This window comes from Phyllosticta capitalensis (genome assembly GCF_038381095.1).
Source record: "Phyllosticta capitalensis strain CBS 128856 chromosome Unknown BKA78scaffold_12, whole genome shotgun sequence".
Lineage (NCBI taxonomy): Eukaryota > Fungi > Ascomycota > Dothideomycetes > Botryosphaeriales > Phyllostictaceae > Phyllosticta > Phyllosticta capitalensis.
Genome location: NW_027117450.1, coordinates 1,163,582 through 1,182,400, shown reverse-complemented (window position 1 = coordinate 1,182,400; position 18,819 = coordinate 1,163,582). Strand labels below are relative to the sequence as shown.

Here is an 18,819-nt window from a genome sequence, read left to right as displayed (position 1 = left end):
CATTCACGTTGACATTCCAAGATTATGGCGACGAGCTGTATTCCAATCTGTCTATCAATCTACCGGCCGATCAATCGTACACAATGGCCGCTTTGATGCACGTCTTGTTCCTGACCGCATCCAAGGCCTCTCCAAACTGCTCCAATTTGAAGGTATGAGTAACAATTCCACGCACATCCACCTTTCGCGTCTCCAAGTAATGAACTGCTCTGGGCAGACAGAACATTTCCGAAAATGATCTTCAACCGTCAGCAGCGATCAATGAAGCAGGAAACAACTTACCCAATAATGGTAATTTCGTCACCGAAAACGCGGCCTGGCTTATTAGTTTTGTACATCTCGCTGACCAGACAGACTTACTCGGCGCCACCTTTACCACGGCATCCTTGGGATAAACGCCGTAGTAGACCAGCTTTCCTCCACGAGTGACGAGGTCAAAGGCCGTTTCAAGAAGCTTGTGAACACCGGTAGCTTCAACAACAATGTCAAATCCATACGGGTACTTGTTCTTCAAGTCGGTCCACTGCGCGGCTTGCTCCACCTCGTTTCCGCGGCGCAGGGGAATGTATTCGTCGGCAACGTTGAGCTTCTTTGCCAAATCCAGTTTGGGCCCCTCGTTCGATGCCAAAATGAGATGAGCTCCGCCGTTTTGCTTCAACAATTGAGCCAGGCAGAGTCCAGTTGCACCGGCGCCCATGACGAGAATGGAGACTCCAGGGTCCGGTCGGATACGGTCCAATCCGTGGACGGCACAAGATGCGGCTTCGAACATGGCGGCCTCTTCCCACGACAGTTTTTCAAAATGGAACAGCTTCTCCGCTGGGTAGGCGCAAAACTCGGCAAATCCACCATTGACTGCCAAGTCAGCAAAGCTCCACCATAGGATGGTCGACTTACGATGGACACCGTGGGCCAGGAAATTCTCGCAGTACAGCGGCTTGCCCTGGCGGCAGTAGTGACAGTGGCCGCAGAGCTCCGAGTTGTCGGCCGTCACCTTGTCACCAATCTTGAATCCTTGAACGTCGCTTCCAATCTTGACGACGAGACCCGAGGACTCGTGCCCGGTGACGACGGGCATGCGAGAATCGAAATTTCCATTGTGGATTTCCAAGTCGGTCCCGCAGATTCCGCACGATTTGACTGATCTCGTCAGAAATCGCTCTGGCAGCAACTTTGCACTCACGCTTGACCAAAACTTCGTGTGCCTTGGGCTCTGGGACTGGCAAATCAACCAAAGCCCAGTCTTGCACTTTGTTGTAGCGAATCGCCTTCATCGTCTTGGGAATTTCGAACGCGTCTCCATTTTGTTGGGCCATTTTGACGGTTGACAGGGAGTGTCGGGAGGAAGCAGCAAGAGCAGATTCGCGGTTTAAGTGCAGTCCTCCCACAACACGACATCTGCGGACGTCAAGCTACATGTACTTGGAAGCTTTGGAGCTCCCGCAACAACAAGAAGCTCCCCTGCCGTGGTGGGGTCTTCGGGGGCCAGCAATCCGCGTTCCACAAGTAGCGGGGTCGCTGCCGGAGCACAGAGGACCGAACCGCGTCTTGCCTCCACACAACCTTGCTGTAAACATCATGCACCAAGAGCATCATTTCCTTACTCTGTCGGCGACCGCGATACCCGGAGAGAGCAAAAGTCACAGGATTCAATGGTCATGGATTGATTGAGCTACATGATCTAAACTTGAATGTTGGGAAACGGTGGCTGCTTCAAGGAGCGAATGGCAGACTTGTATGCATTCTGATTCTCGTCAGCGATATCAACAGCATGGCACTGATTGACTCACATAGCTGTCCAACCGCATAGAGTCTGGCTGCATGCTCGGACGATACGGCCCCTGGTTTTCGAGATGCATCACCTTGGCCTTGTCGTCGTCATACTTTTGCCAGTACGCAACGTTTTTCAGGCCGTGTTTGTTCGGGTCCAGGTTGTACGCAAAAGAGATCCACCTGTCAAGTCAGCGAGATCGGCGGCGAGTGTGGAAACTTACATTGACTGCATCGTGTTGGTAAGAGCGACGTCACCCGCGGTCCGGTTTGCAGCCTCACGCACGGTACCAAAGACGTAAGCCAATTCTGACGCGTGCGAGACGCCAAGTCTCTCCAACGTCGCTTCGGGGATATCGCTGGCAGTGAATGGAAACCAAGGGTCACTGAACGAAGCCAGTGGTGGTGCCTGCTTGAAGAGGTAGCTCCATGTCGCCGCCTTTTTGCAATGTTGGCCGACCCAGACCTTCCTCGGAAAGTCCATGACCAGATCCGTGTACACAGCCTCGCCGACGTAGTAGCTAGCGTTTGCCGTGGGGTCGGCATTGTACCCGCGGCCATTCTCCTCGGCGGTATGCTTGTAGTATGTCTCGACAATGGGAATGGCCAGGTCAAGGTTTTCAGTGTCAAGGTCCTTGGCTACGAGCCCGTTCAGGTAAGTACGGTTGTCGGCGGTGCCTTCGAATACGCGGTTTCCGAGCGATCCTTCGTTGAGGTTGGTGCCGTGGATCTGCATCGGTCAACATGGTCCGTCTGGCTTTGGACTGCTTACCAGTGGAATCGGGGCGAGGTCGTGGTTCCAGTAGTACTCCGACTTGATCATCGAGCCGTCCACAGCAAGGCCGACTTGCAAGTTGCCATAGTCGTCAATGTTTTGGTACAGTGGAGACGACGAGTTGAACCACACATATTTCAACGTGTCGTACGGGACGTTGCGAAGGCAAGAGAGCTTGTCCCTTGCGCCGCTGCATCCAGTGGCATTGAGGGTTTGTGCGAGATACTCGTCTCCGCTGGAAGGTAATTGCCCTGTTTCATCAGTTCAGAGTCCTCCTGATTTTTTCAGACTTACCCTTTAGAACTATGCTCGCCGGAGCTCCACTTTCAGCAATGACCCCCTGAAACAGCTTTTTGCTCTCCTTTTTGACGGCCGCATAGCGCATTTGCATCCACGCATTGAACGAGCCAGCACTCTCGCCGTAAATGACGACCTTTTTCGGATCACCACCAAACGCCGCAATGTTGTCGTGCACCCACTCGAGCGCCGCGTGCTGGTCTTTGATTGCCACGTTGAGGATGCCCTCTTTGGCAAACAGGCTGTTGACCGAAAGACCAAAGCCGCCCGTCCGGTAGTTCATTGCGACGAAAATGATGGGCTTGTTGATGGAAGCCGAGTAATCCACGAGTGTTGAGCCATTATACCTTTCAAATCAGTAAGTGGTCACTCGAAGACTTCAAAACTCACAAAATCGTCTGTCCCGCAATCTCCGATCCGCCATAGATCCAAACCAGAACCGGCAGTTTTGCACGACGCTCCCTAGCTTCCACAGGCCGAACAACATCGAGAGTCAAACAATCCTCGGCATATCCATTGTAGAGTGGAGGCGACCGTCCCTGCGGACATCCTGGGCCATACGTCGTCGCGTTGAAGCGCTTCCTGCGAGAGCCAGAAGTGTACGGCTGTGGGTTGGCAAAACGAAGACGGCCAACCGGCGGTGCAGCATAGGGGATGGAAAGAAACTGATCGACGCCGGCCACGCTGGTGTTGGGAGTGTAGATTCCTTGGGAAAGAGACACTTCGGGCGGCAAATCCGTGCATCTGCTGGAGCACAGCTGCCAGAAAACGGAGAGCAAGAGTACGACGAGCATGATGCACCAGACTTTCCGACTTTGCAGGATGTCACTCTCGTTCGTCCACGACTGGTAAGCCCATGTATACCAGTCCAGAATGCTGCTCTTGCACGGCTCCTTCTTCCCGTGTGCGACGTGGTCGAACTGACATCGCGACACTGCAGAGCCATTCTGCCTCGCGCCATGCGCCTCATGCATGCTCGGGCGTCTTTTCTCGGACGACTCTTCAGACAGTGCTTCCATGGCGCGGTGTACACAAGGGGGAGGGCGCAAGAGCCAAGCCAACGACTGACCGGCGAAGAGGTAAGAATACGAAGAGATGGGACTTGGTGGAGAGTCGATGTCCGGCTAAAGTGTCTGTTCAGGCAAGCAGACTATTCATGTAGTCGTGCTGTGGTGGACGCACATTCTGCACGCACTCCTCTTTACACGTGGTTTTTCCCATCCCGCGTGCATACCGCCGGCCCGCTGTCAGACACATTGTTGTGGGAGGGTGGTTACACGCGGCCGCTGTTCTTCTGCCAAACCATTGATTGCGGCGCTGCGTAACGTCACACTCGTCTTCCATTTGCAGTCGAATCACGAGGTTTCGAGCGGTAACTCCCGCGGAGGTCTTGACGTGCTCAGCTTCGCATCAACGGAGAGACACCTGCTGAAGAGGCGCAAGATGCTGGCATTCAGTGGAAATCGAGCTGGCGTCGTGTACCTGTTTTCGGCATGCCCGATGGAATTGATTCTCAAGATCCTCGGACGTCCCGCAAGAGCTACCTCCGGTCCATAGGCAATTGCAAAGCAATGACGTCGGATTGTCATGATCGCTGCCAGGTTAAAGTGGCGTGGGGTTGTGGAATGCGTCGGCAGATTTTCTGTGGGACTGCAATGTTGACAAGGAAGAGCAGGGTGCTTGGAGACTCCTTGCACACACGTCTTGACTTGTAAGTTTGCGCGGCGAGCTCATGTCAGAAAGATGTGTCTGGGGAGTATGAATGCTCCCTAGATGCACATTTCAAGATACGAATTTCCCTGTCTTTGATATTTCACTTTTTTCGCCGCCTTTCCACCCTCGCTCCAGACCAACATTGCACGTTCACACGTACGTGTAGTGAACGTGTGGAATACGGGGAGGCTTCCAGTGTCCATGTGTAGTCTCCAGGAGCATTCGTGAGCATTTCGCAATACTTGGCCGTAAACGGCGGCTGGCAAGCAATACAAGCAGCAGCTCATTCTGGCCGCTCGACCATCACCCACAACTCTCGGTGGTGATACTTCGCCTCGCTCGCTTTGCCGACGCGCGCCGCTCTTACTCAAGCACTCAGCCTCGAGCCGCGTCAAAGCAAATTTTGCCGACAACGTTCGACTTTTCACCCTCCGCTCAGCTCTCTTTCCCGCACCAGATCATCGTCCTTTGCCGCGTTCTTCGAACGTCGCCTTGTGAGTAATGTCTCAGCGGCTTCCCACTGAAAGCTGAATTTTAATAGCCCTACAACATGTCTGAGACTCGTACGCAAGAGCGCGCATCCTTGCCGGCCGACGACGAGCCCTCAATCCCAGTCAAGCGCTCCAACGAACTCAATGAAGCTGCCATCAAGCACGTCACCAGAGATGTCACCTCCAGCAAGCCCTCCGACAAGTCCAAGGGCAAATCCTCCGCCAAGCCGACCGCCAAAGGTGCCACCTCCAACGAGGCGCCTGAAGAGACAGCTGAAGTGTTCGATGCTGAGCTCAGGCTTTGGCACCACCTTGCTTTGGCACCACAAGCATGGTCATCTCCCGGACCGCTTCGAGGATATTCGAAAAATCGTCGCTGAAAGGACCGCCCTTCTACGTCATCAAGGAAATTTCCAACGACATGTCTCTCTTTGGACCTAAAGGACACCAGGGATCAAGACTACCTTGGGACCAGACGCACTTGTGGGGCGCCTGGCGCAACAGTCATGCTCTTTACCCAGAGGAGGAGGAGAAGACAACGGGCTAGCGGGCGAGGAGTCGGAGCAAGCGAGACGACACCTGGGCAAGGTTGCGGCTGAAGCTTCCAAGTCAACGCAAGCGAGGTGGGATCCTGGTGGACAACAACAGCAAGTTCAGCAACGGATGAATCGAGCAATCTGACTTCTAGAAGTTCGTGTGCACAGGGAGCGTTCATGCGTCTTGTGACAGAAAGACTTGGTGATTTGTGCTCGGAGCATGGCAGACGGGGAGCGTTTGAGCACCACCACGGAAAATCTCCTTCGCTCGTTCAGTGATCTCTTAGACCAACACTGCCCACTCATTTCTCAAATTTGCGCGACCATGGCGAACCTACCAATCGACGTTGCGTGGTCTGGAACAAGCACACCGACAGCAGCACCTTCACCATGCTCCTCTACACCGACTGGGGGCTTCATGTGTTCCTGCCGTCGGCGTCGGGGCATGAGGAGTTGTCTGGAAAATGTGCCTCCGCCGCGCCCAAACCCAACTGCGCACTCGTGAGTGTGGCGGATTTCCTGCAGCGCTTGAGCGGAGGTGTTTCCATTCGCCTCAGCATCGCGTCGCTCAGCACGAGGATCGCGAGAGGAAGAGGTACTATCTGTAGTATTTTCTACGTCCGGCGCATAAGCTCAAGGAGGAATGGGCGAGGAAGGATGCGGACGCAGCAGTGGTGGGCAGTGAGATTAATGTAGAGGCTGAAACATACAGCAAGTGACTCGTGTAAAATAAGGACATACTCGCTGGCCAGAAGACTGGGCTATTTCTCCGATAATTTGCATAGTTCACCTACCTGCCAGATGAGGATTGTAGCCCGCTGGCACAGTGAATAGTCTTCGTCACAGGGTATTCGAATCCTCCCTACAGTCGTTGTTTCAGGCTCAGTAATTTGGCGAGTTGGCCGCATGTGCCAAAATTTTAGAGTCAAGATAGACGTATATAGAGAGTGATTGGAGACCTTGTTACCCAAAGACTTGGACGTTTGAGCTCCTGAAAGTATATCTACAGGGAGCATTCAAGTGTCCCGCAATGGAGAAGCGGTTTCTTTTGCGACACTTGGACTGCGCTGCGCAACTGCGACAATCAGCTCCAATGACCATTCTTCCCCTAGGCGCACCGGCCAAGGATCGACCAAAGATGAACAGTCTCGGCTCGGCCCGTCCCGCAGCTAGCCAAGCACGCCTGCAACGGCCCAAGGCTTGTTGCTAAACTTCCCGGCATTTGAAAGACAAAGTGGATGGGGAGCATTCAAGCTCTCGAGTGGATTCAGCCAAGAAACGACCGAGTCCCACCAGTTCTTAGGTATGAGGAGCAATCAGACGAGCAGTCTCAACCGGCAAGCAGCTTCTGTGCCCGCGGCGGCAGCGGCAGCCTCGGTCCGAATTCTCCTATTTCTTCACTGCACCGACAGTGTCTGAGTAGAAGATCAGCAAGAGCATTCGCCAGTCCGAGGAAGTCTTACACTTCAAAAGGCGGCACCGGCCAATGTCAAGACCAAGGAAAATGAAGATTCTGGGGTGGCTCCTCCAGCTGGACGACTTCGACATCGGTATCCTTCTCGGCTATAACAGCAATGGCGTCTGCTTCGGTGGCATCGCCATCTCCTTTTTGCGCGCTCTCGTGGAGGCGCTCAATTGGGTCCTTGCCTAAATTTGAAGAAGCCACCATTTCGGGAGTTGGCATTCGCTCTTCTCCTCCAAGGAGTCTCCAGACGTACAGGGGGGAAAGATGAAAACAACAGGTCAATCTCTACCGAAAGAGCTTGAGCAGTGTAAGTCAACAGCATCAGGTGGTGATCAAGAGGGACAAACCCATACCTGTCGGCATTTCAAGGGGATCCTGAAAAAGACTCCTGTCCAGTGTTCAAGCGCAGCCCTTCACGGTCGATTATCGCCGGAGCGCCCAGCCGTTCAAGGGCAGGAGTAGGGTCCACTCTACACTGGGCATCAAGGCCGCCATAGAAGCTTGATGAGTTCGTTTACACGCTTACCCAGGGTCTGCAAATGCAGTCAGCCAGCATGTCCAGCATTCTCCACAAAGTGACCGACAGGATCTAGATGCTCACCGCATGCAACCAATATCCGTCTTCTCTTCCATTTGCCGCAGAGCAGCGTCCAACGCATCCAGCTCCTCGCTCTTTTCCACAGGCGGCAGCAAAAGCACTGTTTGTCTTGGCTACGCCCACCGAACCACCATCGCAGCGCATCGAGCAATTTTGGGGCCTAATCTTACCACCACCTCAATCCTCTTCTGCCTCGCTCACCGCCGCGGCGCCACCCGCACTACGCCATGTCCGCCTGTCTGTACTCCTTCCATTCCTGGGTTACCGTGCTACCCCGGACGAACCTCCGGCGTGGGGTCCATATGTGTTCCTTCGTTCCTGCGTCAGCTATAGCAGCCAACCATGTTGTGCATGGCTTTGAATGTTCCCTGTAGCAGGACAAAGTGAATTTTTATCCATACCATACAGTCTGACTTTGCTGGGACACGCACGCACGCCATCTAGGCTGCCTTTCTGCAAATCCTTTGTCATTTCCCTTATGCCAGAGAAATCCAAGGGAATATCGAAGGATTCGGCCCCCTCCAGGCGTCCACTCCCAGCCTTTGGATGCTGTGGGGAGAAATACGATGGTACAAAGGCGCGTGAATCGTGGTAGAGTAGGACAAAAGCAGCGGCGCATGATATGAGGAGAAGAGATCTGGCTGACAACAAAGTCGCATGGGTAGCACAACCGCATGGCAGGGAGCCAGGAGACAGCTCCGGTCAGTCAGGCAAACCTCGCTCCTCCATCGCGGTAGAAAACGGTCATGTTGGTCGCGTAATCGTAAATTAGGGTAATTTACCGAGGACTGCTAATTGATGATGGGCGGGCAGTAGACAAAAGGAACGATTGCCGCTGAAGTGCTTGCGTTGCGTCGGTAATGCAGATGATTGAGGCTCGAAGGAGCGGCGGATTTTGCCGTTGGAGCCGGCTCTTGACGGATTGAGCGCGAGCATCTCATGAATGTCATGCTGGTCGGGCGCGATGGACTCTAGATGTCGTCTTCCGGATCAGCAAAAACCAATATTGAGTTCCTCGACGCCCCGGAAGTCGTTCGCGCCAAAATAATGGCCACTTCCTGTCCGGCCGACCATCTCGAACACTTCGGAGTACTCGGTCTCGTTCGTGATGTTCTTTTCCCGATCAGCGTGCAGCGTGTTGAGCGACTGGCTAGTCAGACCGGACTGAACGAGATTGAAGAAAAGGGCATATGCGTCGATTCACGGTTATTCTGTGCAGAAAACGCGCCAGGGGGAACGGCGTGGACAGTTTGCGTCGTACGAAGGGTTGGAAGTGTCTTTCATAACTCGTGGCGAGACCTGATGGTTTGAAAGAGGCGACAATCGAGGCATTCAATTGGTTGTTGGCACCAATTCGTGGCATCTATTCGGAGAGTAAAGAGAGACAGAAGATTGACAGGCTGGCGTATCCAGATGGCAAGGAAAGAAACAGTCGTCCCGCAAAACAAGTCCATTCTAGTCTATTTCGGCTGAGATGCTCCATGCGCATATGTCTCGCGCTTTTTGTTCTCCGACTGCCACCACTGGTCCAGATACTGCGGCACTTTGGCGACTTTGTTGGTCGACGAAGGCAAGGGCGCACCAATTGTTTCGTATACCGGCAGCACTCCAGTCCACACAGAAGACGTGACGCTCTCGTCCTTGAGGTCCTTGCGGTCGTTGCCAGGCTCGCCAGTGCTGACCTTGGCGCTGGCGCTAACAACCGACACCTTGAGCACCGTTGTGCTTGTCATCTCGGCCTTGGTGGGTGGCACGCGCGAATTGTCCCAGCGGTTGGGCACAAGGCCGTCGGTGATGAGAGCCAGGGCCCAATTCTTTTCTGCTTCGTCCGTAACAATTGACGCGTAGCCGTGGATGACGACGCTCCGGTAGTTGCACGAGTGGTTGAAAGGCGTGAGGGCCAGCTTGATGCCGTCAATCAGCGTAGCAGCAACGCAGACCGGGATCTGCTCCAACCCTTGCGCCGTTGGCAAGCGCATCAAACGCGAGGCACTGTGGCCATGAATATAGAGGTCCAGAGGTTGTGCCCCAGGGTCGTTGTCCGGCTGGGTGAACAAGCCCATGGTGCCAATCATTGGCAAAATCGTCGGGAAAGGGTCGTCAGACGGGTCGGTAGGGAGAAATGAGACATGGAGGATTGAAGTCTGGTTGACAATCGAGTGCACCGTGGCATAATCGTAGATGCCTCTCTCGCGATGCCTGCGAACGGTGTTGCGAGTCTCTTTGGCGTAGGCGGCGTCACCCATGGCTTGCGGGTTTTTGAAGTGAGATGTTGAAGAACGGAGGGCGCATTGCGGTTTTCGACAGGCGATTTATAGGTCGGGTACGGAGGTTGTTGCGATGACTCTGGTAGAGCAAAAGAGGTAGGTCCAAGAGATGGCGGGGGTGGAAAGGTGGGAGTGTAATTGCTAGACAGTCACTGGCTGGGGAGGAGCTCCCTGCAGCCATCCTCGCCTCGGGCCGTGCGACCTCAACTCCACGCCCTGTCATCGACACAACGCCCGCGGACTCACACCGGCACAGGCCAATGCAAGCCGACCGCTGGTACCGCCCTCCAGTGTTATCGCTGCAAAATCTCAATTTTCGTCATCTGTACCACCTGCTGCTCAACACCATGCCGCCCGAGACGCCAGGCCCATGCAAATCTACAAGTCCCTCTGTACAGTCATTACATCCTCTTCTTGAGCTCCAGTCCGTTTTTGGCAACTCTAGCCGCCACCAGAGTCAGCGTTCCTCCCATGAAAGCCGACCCTCCAAACAATTGCGCGTAAAGGAATCCTCCGTTGTGCTGCTGAATCAGCGCTCCGGCTATTGGCGGGCCTGTCAAGCATGCGATAGACACAAACGAAAAGCACATGCCAGTCCGAACTCCCATTTTCGAGACGTCGCTCGTCAGGCTTGCGCAGGACGCGGGAAAGAGGCTTTGGATACCGGCTCCGAAGAAGCCGTAAATCACACAAAATGCGAATAGTCCTCCGAGCGAAGACACGGCCGCCCAGCAGTAGAACAAGACGCCGGCGAAGAATGCAACTGGAATGAGCGTATTCACAGGCCCGAGGAGCCGGTCTGCTGTAAGGCCGCAAACCAGCCGTCCGGGTACTCCGACTGTATTCATCACGAGAAGAATCGTGAGAGAAGTTGATGAGGAAACACCGATAATCTTCTTGCTGAATGTGCTGACCTGGATGCTGTCAGAATAGACTCACGACCCAAGATGCAAACTCACGTAAAAGTAGGCAAAGTAGACTGCCCAGAGATTGAAGAACATGCCTACGCAAAAGAGCGTGTATGAAGGCTCCTTGAATGCGCTCCATTCGACCAGAGGACCCGTCTTCCGAGGAGGCAACCGCACGCGGGCGATTGCGACCACCACGATGGAATTGAACAGAATCACAAACCCCATGGTCCTGACGGTCCAGCCAAAGCCAACCTTGGGCAGCAGCTGTTGCGCAATGACGGGGAAGATGATGCCGCCGGTAGCGCCGCCAGATGCTGTGCACGCCATGGCCAACGAGCGCTTCTTTGAAAAGTATGTTGCCACCAGAGAAACTGTGGGACAAAATACCAAGCCGTCTCCGAGCCCCTTGCATACGCCTTGAGCGAGGAAGAGCTGCCAGTACTCTGAAGAGATGGACGTCATGAAGACTCCGAGTACTTGCAGCAACGACCCGAGGCCGAGTACGACGTGAAAGTAGCCCGCATCAAGGGCGCGGCCAGAGAATGTGCCGACCAAATACACGAGGAAAATCTGGATGGACCCGATCCAGCTAATTGCCGATGGTGAAGCAGACAAAGAAGTGGTGTAGTACGACTGGAAGAGGCCGAAAGAACTGAGGTAGCCCCAACCATTGATCAACACCAAGTGGCCCATGAGCACTTGAGTCCATGCCTGGAATCCGCCGTCTGGAGCAGGAGGGGGGAGTGTCGCGTGGAGCTCCGCTGATTCGGCGTCCGGTTCTGCGCTGAAAAGGGCATTTTCCGCCTTTTCCTCACTCTGGCGCAAAGTCGGCGTTGGCACGCCGGGCTCAGGGCAAGGGTTCGCCATGGAGGCAGAGAGGAAGGAATCGAGAAACGTGCAGAGGAAACGACAGCAACGCGGCGCCAAACAAACGATATTTACCGGTCATGGGTCCGCCAAAACTGAGCTATACCCAAAGGGGCAGCTTGAGTCACAAAGCCGGCGAAAGATTTGCGCAGGGGCTTCGAAGGGGGCCAAATGAGATAAGCTGCATCTCCGGAATTTTACAAACGTCTTTTAGTCCACGGATGCTCCTTCTGGATGGGAAACAGAACCGCGGGGTCGGGGCGGATCGTGCGGCCCGCAAGACACCCTGCTCTTGCATACCAAACGTCGTTCTAGCCACGCGGTGTATACAAGCTTTATTTGGCACCAGGTAGGGCATGTCAGACCACATACAGTACCATTCTGACGTGCTAATTTTCCGCAGGATGCTCCAATCATTTCTACTGCTACCATGACATGGCACTCTGTCGTCAACTCCTTGCATTTCTCCGTCTGAGACAGGAACCAAGCCGTCGGGCCACGCGATGATGACTGCGTCGCCGCCATCTCTTTCCAATGTACGACTGCCCAAGTTGAGTGCGAAACCGAAGCCCTGGACCTGTCTCTTAATGAGCAAGTCCAGTACTGTCTATGTTCGAATGCTCCCTGTACGCGAGACCAAAGAGCAAGACGACTCCTTGTCCAAATTGGTTCACGGAGCTTTATTGCTCCCTTTGCTCTGCTTTCCCCATCCAACCTCGTAATTGTCCCACAAATGGTACGACAACTCGTACTAGAGTAGAGGATTCTGAGCAGGGCTTCCAGGCAACTACTTCACCGCCGGCCTTTTTCGAATGGTTCTCCTCTACTCCGGTCTAGCCCCTGCTTTACCCCAAACTGGAAGTACTGACATGTGTCGCTTGCGAAAAGGTGTCAGCAACTTTTGAAGGATTCCTACCTCGAGGTATCAACATCCAATGTCCAAGCCACATAGTCAGTCTACACTTGGGGCCGTCTTGACAAAATGGAGAATAGACAGAGTCGTGTTGTTGTGAAAGTGGGGGCCGTGAGTACATATACACCCAGTTGTCTTTGACTTTTGAGATTCATTAGAATCAATCCGTCTGTCTCAGTCCCACTATCACTTCACAATGGCCGTTGCTCAAGGCGAAAGTCTAATCTTCTGGAGAGATCTTACTCCCTTTCCAACTCCCCTCCACACACCAACATCTTCTTCTCCCCATGTCTTGATCGTGGGAGGAGGAGTGACCGGACTCATCACCGCTTGGACTTTGCTTGACAAAGGGTACAAGGTCACCATTCTGGCCAAGGAATGGGCGTCGTATGGCAAGAAGCAGCGCCTCACATCTCAGATTGCTGGCGCTCTTTGGGAATTCCCCCCTGCCGTCTGCGGCCAACATACCGATGCCATCTCCCTTCAACACTCCAAGCGCTGGTGCATGGTGGCCTACCACATCTGGGATGCCATTGCAGCATCAAAGAACCTTTCGGAGCTATCGGGCGTCCGCATGAAGGGCGCCGATTTCTTCTTTCCCGTCCCGATCGAGCAAGATACCGAGCAAATGTCCAAAATGCTCGAAATCATGGCCAGCGGGATCCGCGGCTTCAGACGCGACCCGGCCATCATCAAGGAGCGTCGCGTCGCGGAAAACTACGGCGCCGTCGACGCCTATGAACACCTCGCTCCCATCATCGACACCGACGTATGCATGGCGTTCCTCAAAGACCTTGTCGTCTCCAAGGGCGCCAAGCTCATCACTCGCACCATCCACGGCGACCTCTTCTCGCAAGAGCACGCGCTGCGCAAGGAGTTCTCAGCCGACGTCATCATCAACGCAACAGGGCTCGCCGGCGCCGAAATCGCTGGCGACAAGTCCTGCTACCCAATTCGCGGCGGCCTCATCCGCGTCATCAACGACGGCAGCGATTTCCCCAAGCTCAACACGGCGCTCACAATCACTGCCGACGCGGTGCACGACTCGAACGAAATCGTCTTCCTTGTCCCGCGCAACGACAACATCCTGCTCATCGGCGGCATCGCCGAGTCCCACCAGCACGAGCTCAACCTCACACTTGACTCGCCCATCATCAAGCGCATGCGCGCACGCTGCGAGGCGTTCCTCCCAGACCTCAAGCGCGCGCGCATGGATCCCGACTACCCGCTTGCCCAGGGGCTGCGGCCGTTTCGCGAGTGCAATGTTCGCGTGGAGCGTGAGCTGCGTCATCATGATGGCAAGCCCAGTCGCATCGTTCACAGTTATGGTCAGGGTGGTGCTGGCTGGTCGCTGTCTTTTGGATGCAGCGGTGATGTCGCAGCGTTGGTCGAGGAGGCACTGCTTGATTTGGAACCCAGGCCTATGATGCTGGAGACGCAGGTCCCCAAGAAGCCGGTACCTGTTGCGGTGACCAAGCAGCAGTTGGTCGGCGAGGAGATGGGTGTGATTAAGGCGAGGTTGTAGGCATGAGGCTTCGTGTGCTTCCACTTGGCTACGGCCGCTTTCCTTGATGGGTTTCTTTGAGAAAAACGGCTTTGGGTGTTTATTTTCTTGCTTGTTTGACAGCAGTCTGTCTTCCTAGGTAACGCCTGATCAAAATGGAGGAAATGCTCGAAATCGCAAATCGAAAGCTTCAGTCGCCAAATCAGGCAACATCACAGATTCACTCCCCAAGTCAGATCTGGGTCATCTCAAGTCAGTCCACCGCATTTCCCAGCCCCTCTCACGAAACCCCCAAAGAAGAACGGCTCCCACAGCCTATCATGCCAAAGCTTGAAGATGTCCGCGCCGATGATCCTGCCATATCTCGCTCGGGAGCGCCCGGTATCTCGGGCCGTGAATGCGGCATCATCGGCAACTACCCCAGCTCCTCTGAATTGCAGCCCGTGCCCTCCTCTATCATCCCCCTGTGGGTTATACACATCAGTCTTTTCGAAGGCTTTGCCGCAGTCTCCGCGCGTACACCTGCGCCGTCGTGCGTCTGTTGCGCTGTTTCTACGGCTTCGCGAGCATCACCGGTTGAGTCGCGGGCGTGGACGAGGCGCGCAAGCATGGCAACGGCGGGCTTGTTGAATTGGGTCTGCGAATCCTGCACCGCGCGAGTGACTTTCCAGGACCGTCGTCGTTGGAGCAATTGCTGGACTTGTGGCCGCATCCATTGCGATCGACATGTTGCAGTTGTCGATGAGGCCGGTCGAGAACCGTGCGCTGCTGTTGGTCATGGCAAAGGCGTTGTTGAATGTCATGAAGTGATTGCAAGGTCAAATTTGGTGGAGACAGACCATCATGTTCTTGCTGGCATTGTTGAGAAGGAGCGGGCCTCTCTGTGGAACTGGGGAAGATGGTCATGGACGAGTCTGCACAATTCCAAAACGGACTGGCTGTCGCGAGAACGCAAGTCCAAAAGTGCTTTCAAGCATTCGCCCCGAACGCGGACAGTGGAAACAATCGTTTGCATTTCGTCATCTATTCTCAAGACCTACGATCGTATTTCAGCAAAGCAAATATGGACATCGCTCACTCAGAACCTTTCCCTGTCTATCAAACACTTTGTTAAATCGAGGGTTGGACCAGCTCCAAGGCAATAGGGAGCAGTCAATTTCGAAAACAGCACGACCTGTCTGTACATGAAGCTCCGAAAAGCTAGAGTTTCGCCAGACGACGGTGAGGCACCTTCCGGATGATTGGAAGATTTGGTGGCTCCGGTCTAGGCGTAAAGGCGGGAGCTTCAATTTCGCGGAAACTGCAAAAGTCAACACCTACACTCATCCACTGATCGACCAGTGACTTACTAGAAGATTATGAACGGCGGTCGACGGCCTTCACGAAGGGCTTGTACTCCCCCGTTGACTTCTGTGTATCCAAGCAGCTGGAATTTGCCGCAAAGTTTTTCGTAGAACATGACTTCATGGTACGCAGTGCCTGTGACGGACGCGATGTATCTACCAGTCTCGGAGAGGACGACGTAGCGAACGGGAAGCGTGCCCGGCATGTAGATTGGCTGCATGCCGAGACTGGTCGAGAATGCAATTGGTTCTGGGTTGGTAGGCCTAATGTCGGCGACGGTCGACGAGCGCTTGATATCTGTGCGTCCTTCAGTTAGTACCAGTCCAGCAACAGATGTAAAGAAACAACTCCACGGCTATGATCCAACTCCACTGTAATATTTTCAAGGGGACTGATTAGTCGGCTGGGTTACCTCTCAATGTGTAGATTCCCGGCGGACCCTTTGAATCGAGACCAGGTTCAACTTTGATCAGCATATTGAGCACATCAGTCGGTGCATTCTGCTGGGTGATGGTCCATGTTTTCACAGGATTCATCTTCCTTAGAGCCGCCTCGAGGTTGACGTGGTCGCGGAGACCAGATGCGACCCAATTCTCAATCGCCACTGTCTCGTCAAAGTCCAGACCCCACATCTGGCGCGAAGCGTCTGTTATGACCTTTCGATATTGGTCCTCCAGCGCAGGCTGCTTTGACAGAACCTGGTACTGCTCCTTCAGCTGATCGTAAAAGACGTTCATGGCGCGGCTGATGGCAGGCGGGTCCGGCGCCTGGTCAATGTAGTATTTGCGGAAGACCTCTGCTCCCTCTCGGAATACTCTGATGACCTCTGCATCCTGAGAAGCTGGGTAGGCATTTCCAAAGACGCGCTCTGCCACAGGAATTGCTTCGTCAATGGTCACATGTCGGCTGTACTGTACCGCCAATTCCCTTTGCTCTTCAGTCCGTGCGGCTCCAATGATTTCGGGTTCACGAGATGGCGTTGCTTTGCAGCAGAGGAGTTTGGCAATGTTGCCGCCTTGTCTCTTTTTGACACCTCCACCGCAAACTCCGCAGTTTTTGAATGCTGAATTAATATTAGATATGCTTTGTGAATGGAGACTTGAACAAACCATTGTGTTTGGTTGACGCTTGAAGGTCTTCAACGGCGGCGTCAGTGTAAAAAGGCACAGGCTTTCCATCGCCGTAGTCGTTGAACAGTTGAACTCTACCGCCTTTGCCCTCGGCTTCGAGAATCTTGCCCGCGCCGTTCGACACAGGTTTGAAATATGACATCACTTCCTCAATCCTCCCGACCCACTTCGCTGCGCCGGCGGCCTGGGCGAGATCATTGACGGCAAAGATGACCTGAACAACGTCGGCAAAAATCCCACCTGCTTGTTCGATTTCGCCGTTGTATGGAATCGTCGGAATAGGCTGGATACAGTGAGCCAGATGATATGAATGAGTTGGGGTCGCAGCACACCTTTTGCGGCTTGAAAACTTCAGCGCAGCCCTCTCGTGTTTTGTCAATTTCCTTTTGATCTTGTCCAGGCAGCTTGAATGTCATGGAATAGCAGGTCGACCTCGCCGAGTAGACGAGGCCATTTCTCAACAGGTTTACGAGATCAATCACACCATTGATCAAGCTTTTCATAACTCCTGTTACAATGAATCAGCGGGATTCGAAAATATCCAAAAAGAGAAGCTTCATGACGATTGATCGCAGACTTTTTGAGCAGTGAAAAGGGCTTCCACGTACCGACCCAGAATTGATCCAGAAGAGGCAAATTGTTTTCCGGCTCGCCAAATAGTGGATCACTAGCCCTCTTCTCCAACGAATACTCCCCAGATCGTGCCATTAGCCTCTTTCCCGGCTGCCCTCCACCCGAAGCAAATTGTACGATGCCGGCGAAAAGGCCACATGCACAAGCACCTCCGGGCGGATTCGCAACACACGGTCCAAGCGAGACTGCACGTATGCAAGCCTCCACTTCGGCCGACGCGTCCTTCTTGAAGCGACGAGCAGGTACATCAAAGCAAAAGGCCGGCGCCAGGTGCAGCACACACTGCATGTTGTGAGGTTTGGTCTGACATATCTCTGGCAGAGAGTTGAATGCCCGAGAAATGAGGCAGTCAAGGTTGGTGTTTGTATCCGTGTCGCAACCAGGCAGCAAGTTTTCGGCGGTGGGCTCCGTGCTTCCTGGCACCTTTTGTCCGATCAAGTTGGTAATCTGATCAGCCGGGACGTGGAAATCTTGCGCCGGAGCCGCGACGAGCTTCCCTGTCAATGCCTGATACACACAAACATTGGCATCGACGTTATCGTTGACAGACACCAATGCTCCGTTTGGATCGACCTTGATGTGCTTGACATCGGCGTTGCGCATCAGATGCATGTTTCCAGCAGTGGCTTTGGTTTCAATCTGATGTCGTTAGAATTGACTGCTGTTCACCACTGCGTCGATACTCACGTAAAACTGAAACAAACGATCCGATCCGCATGGCTTTTGCTCCACGATATCGTTTGCACCAGAAATCCAGCAGTCGCCGCCTGTTGCAAAGGGCTCGGATGCTTTAATGAACGTCTGACTGTTGGAGTCGAATTTTGCACTGTCGGCGAGCCATCCGCTGACGAACCGAAAGCTCAACGAGGCCTTGGGCCCAGATGCAGCAGGTTTTGTTGTGACGATTTTCCCATCATTTGACCAGATGGGGAGAAGACCAGCATCCTTGTCGGCGCCGGCAACATCGGGCGCGCAGGTAGTTGTTTTTGCTGTGTCCGGCGCTATGTAGAGCCGCAGATTCATTCCCACATGCTGCAAAGGTCAACATTAATACTGGTGGAGTGATTGTCTCTTACCCATTCTACAGGTCCCGCTGGGGCAGCAGCTTGCGGTGCTCCTTCCGTCGACAGCGGAAACCAGAAAAGGACAATGCTCAAAAAGAGCGAGCACAAGATACGAAACGGAGACTTGTCGCTACGCATTTTGGTTGTAGAGCCGGGACTGCCGTTTGCGCGTGGATCTGCACCGAAGGCAGACGCGTGAACATATAGAATCCGACATCTTCACTCGTCTGCAGGTTGACTTGTGTCTAAATTTGGATGAGGCTCTATAGAACGTAGGCCTGACGCTTAGAATGGTGTTGAAAACGCGTGTAAGCAAATTAGGCTCACTCGGTTTACAGGATGCTATAGTTTGGCACCTTGCACTCTAAGAACACGGCCACTTTGTTGAACCCGAGGTGTGCAATAAGTGCCGCGTGCTGTCGGTTCCGAGAACGCCGATCTGGTATAGAGTTCTAGCTTCTGTTGGCGGCAGTATTAAGGCGAACTTGCTTTGCTTAATTGTTTAAGTGAAGAGCTGCTGATGATGCGTGGGTGGCGAAGA

General features: G+C 53.9%; 7 protein-coding genes across 7 annotated transcripts; 2 read left to right on the top strand and 5 right to left on the bottom strand.

Annotated features, from left to right (window-relative positions):
- Positions 1-70: 70 nt before the first annotated feature.
- On the bottom strand, positions 71-1,316 carry BKA78DRAFT_357256 (chaperonin 10-like protein; the record flags this gene model as incomplete). Its single annotated transcript, XM_066892188.1, has 5 exons — positions 71-239; positions 283-316; positions 361-855; positions 898-1,140; positions 1,184-1,316. 5 exons carry the CDS (start codon positions 1,314-1,316, stop codon positions 71-73), a joined length of 1,074 nt encoding a protein of 357 aa, XP_066739347.1.
- Positions 1,317-1,681: 365 nt separating this feature from the next.
- On the bottom strand, positions 1,682-3,861 carry BKA78DRAFT_357255 (Alpha/Beta hydrolase protein; the record flags this gene model as incomplete). The annotated part of the gene is made up of 6 exons (XM_066892187.1): positions 1,682-1,744; positions 1,791-1,953; positions 1,995-2,500; positions 2,543-2,796; positions 2,840-3,189; positions 3,233-3,861. The coding sequence occupies 6 exons, from the start codon at positions 3,859-3,861 to the stop codon at positions 1,682-1,684; spliced, it is 1,965 nt and encodes a 654-aa protein (XP_066739346.1).
- Positions 3,862-8,462: 4,601 nt separating this feature from the next.
- Positions 8,463-9,031, top strand: BKA78DRAFT_55443 (uncharacterized protein). Its single transcript, XM_066893364.1, has one exon. It carries the CDS (start codon positions 8,621-8,623, stop codon positions 8,954-8,956), a length of 336 nt encoding a protein of 111 aa, XP_066739345.1. The 5' UTR covers positions 8,463-8,620; the 3' UTR covers positions 8,957-9,031.
- A 74-nt stretch (positions 9,032-9,105) lies between these two features.
- BKA78DRAFT_259008 (uncharacterized protein) lies at positions 9,106-9,891 on the bottom strand (the record flags this gene model as incomplete). The annotated part of the gene is made up of 1 exon (XM_066885331.1): positions 9,106-9,891. The coding sequence occupies one exon, from the start codon at positions 9,889-9,891 to the stop codon at positions 9,106-9,108; it is 786 nt and encodes a 261-aa protein (XP_066739344.1).
- Positions 9,892-10,024: 133 nt separating this feature from the next.
- BKA78DRAFT_327171 (MFS monocarboxylate transporter) lies at positions 10,025-11,724 on the bottom strand. Its single transcript, XM_066889492.1, has 2 exons — positions 10,872-11,724; positions 10,025-10,826 (listed from the first exon to the last, which is right to left on the bottom strand). The coding sequence occupies exons 1-2, from the start codon at positions 11,688-11,690 to the stop codon at positions 10,314-10,316; spliced, it is 1,332 nt and encodes a 443-aa protein (XP_066739343.1). The 5' UTR covers positions 11,691-11,724; the 3' UTR covers positions 10,025-10,313.
- Positions 11,725-12,799: 1,075 nt separating this feature from the next.
- Positions 12,800-14,128, top strand: BKA78DRAFT_334008 (uncharacterized protein; the record flags this gene model as incomplete). Its single annotated transcript, XM_066890154.1, has 1 exon — positions 12,800-14,128. One exon carries the CDS (start codon positions 12,800-12,802, stop codon positions 14,126-14,128), a length of 1,329 nt encoding a protein of 442 aa, XP_066739342.1.
- Positions 14,129-15,160: 1,032 nt separating this feature from the next.
- BKA78DRAFT_55430 (uncharacterized protein) lies at positions 15,161-18,801 on the bottom strand. The gene is made up of 8 exons (XM_066893363.1): positions 18,291-18,801; positions 17,902-18,246; positions 17,190-17,853; positions 16,914-17,089; positions 16,561-16,864; positions 15,864-16,514; positions 15,457-15,748; positions 15,161-15,407 (listed from the first exon to the last, which is right to left on the bottom strand). The coding sequence occupies exons 1-8, from the start codon at positions 18,414-18,416 to the stop codon at positions 15,308-15,310; spliced, it is 2,658 nt and encodes an 885-aa protein (XP_066739341.1). The 5' UTR covers positions 18,417-18,801; the 3' UTR covers positions 15,161-15,307.
- Positions 18,802-18,819: the final 18 nt, after the last annotated feature.

Coding starts and splice junctions, on each gene's coding strand:
- BKA78DRAFT_55443 (XM_066893364.1), top strand. CDS start 8,621: ATGTCGTCTTCCGGATCAGCAAAAACCAATATTGAGTTCCTCGACGCC.
- BKA78DRAFT_327171 (XM_066889492.1), bottom strand. CDS start 11,690: ATGGCGAACCCTTGCCCTGAGCCCGGCGTGCCAACGCCGACTTTGCGC. Junction 10,827..10,871: donor TCTACTTTGCCTACTTTTAC/GTGAGTTTGCAT, acceptor GACAGCATCCAG/GTCAGCACATTCAGCAAGAA.
- BKA78DRAFT_55430 (XM_066893363.1), bottom strand. CDS start 18,416: ATGCGTAGCGACAAGTCTCCGTTTCGTATCTTGTGCTCGCTCTTTTTG. Junction 18,247..18,290: donor CAGCGGGACCTGTAGAATGG/GTAAGAGACAAT, acceptor TGACCTTTGCAG/CATGTGGGAATGAATCTGCG. Junction 15,408..15,456: donor CCGCCGTTCATAATCTTCTA/GTAAGTCACTGG, acceptor TGACTTTTGCAG/TTTCCGCGAAATTGAAGCTC.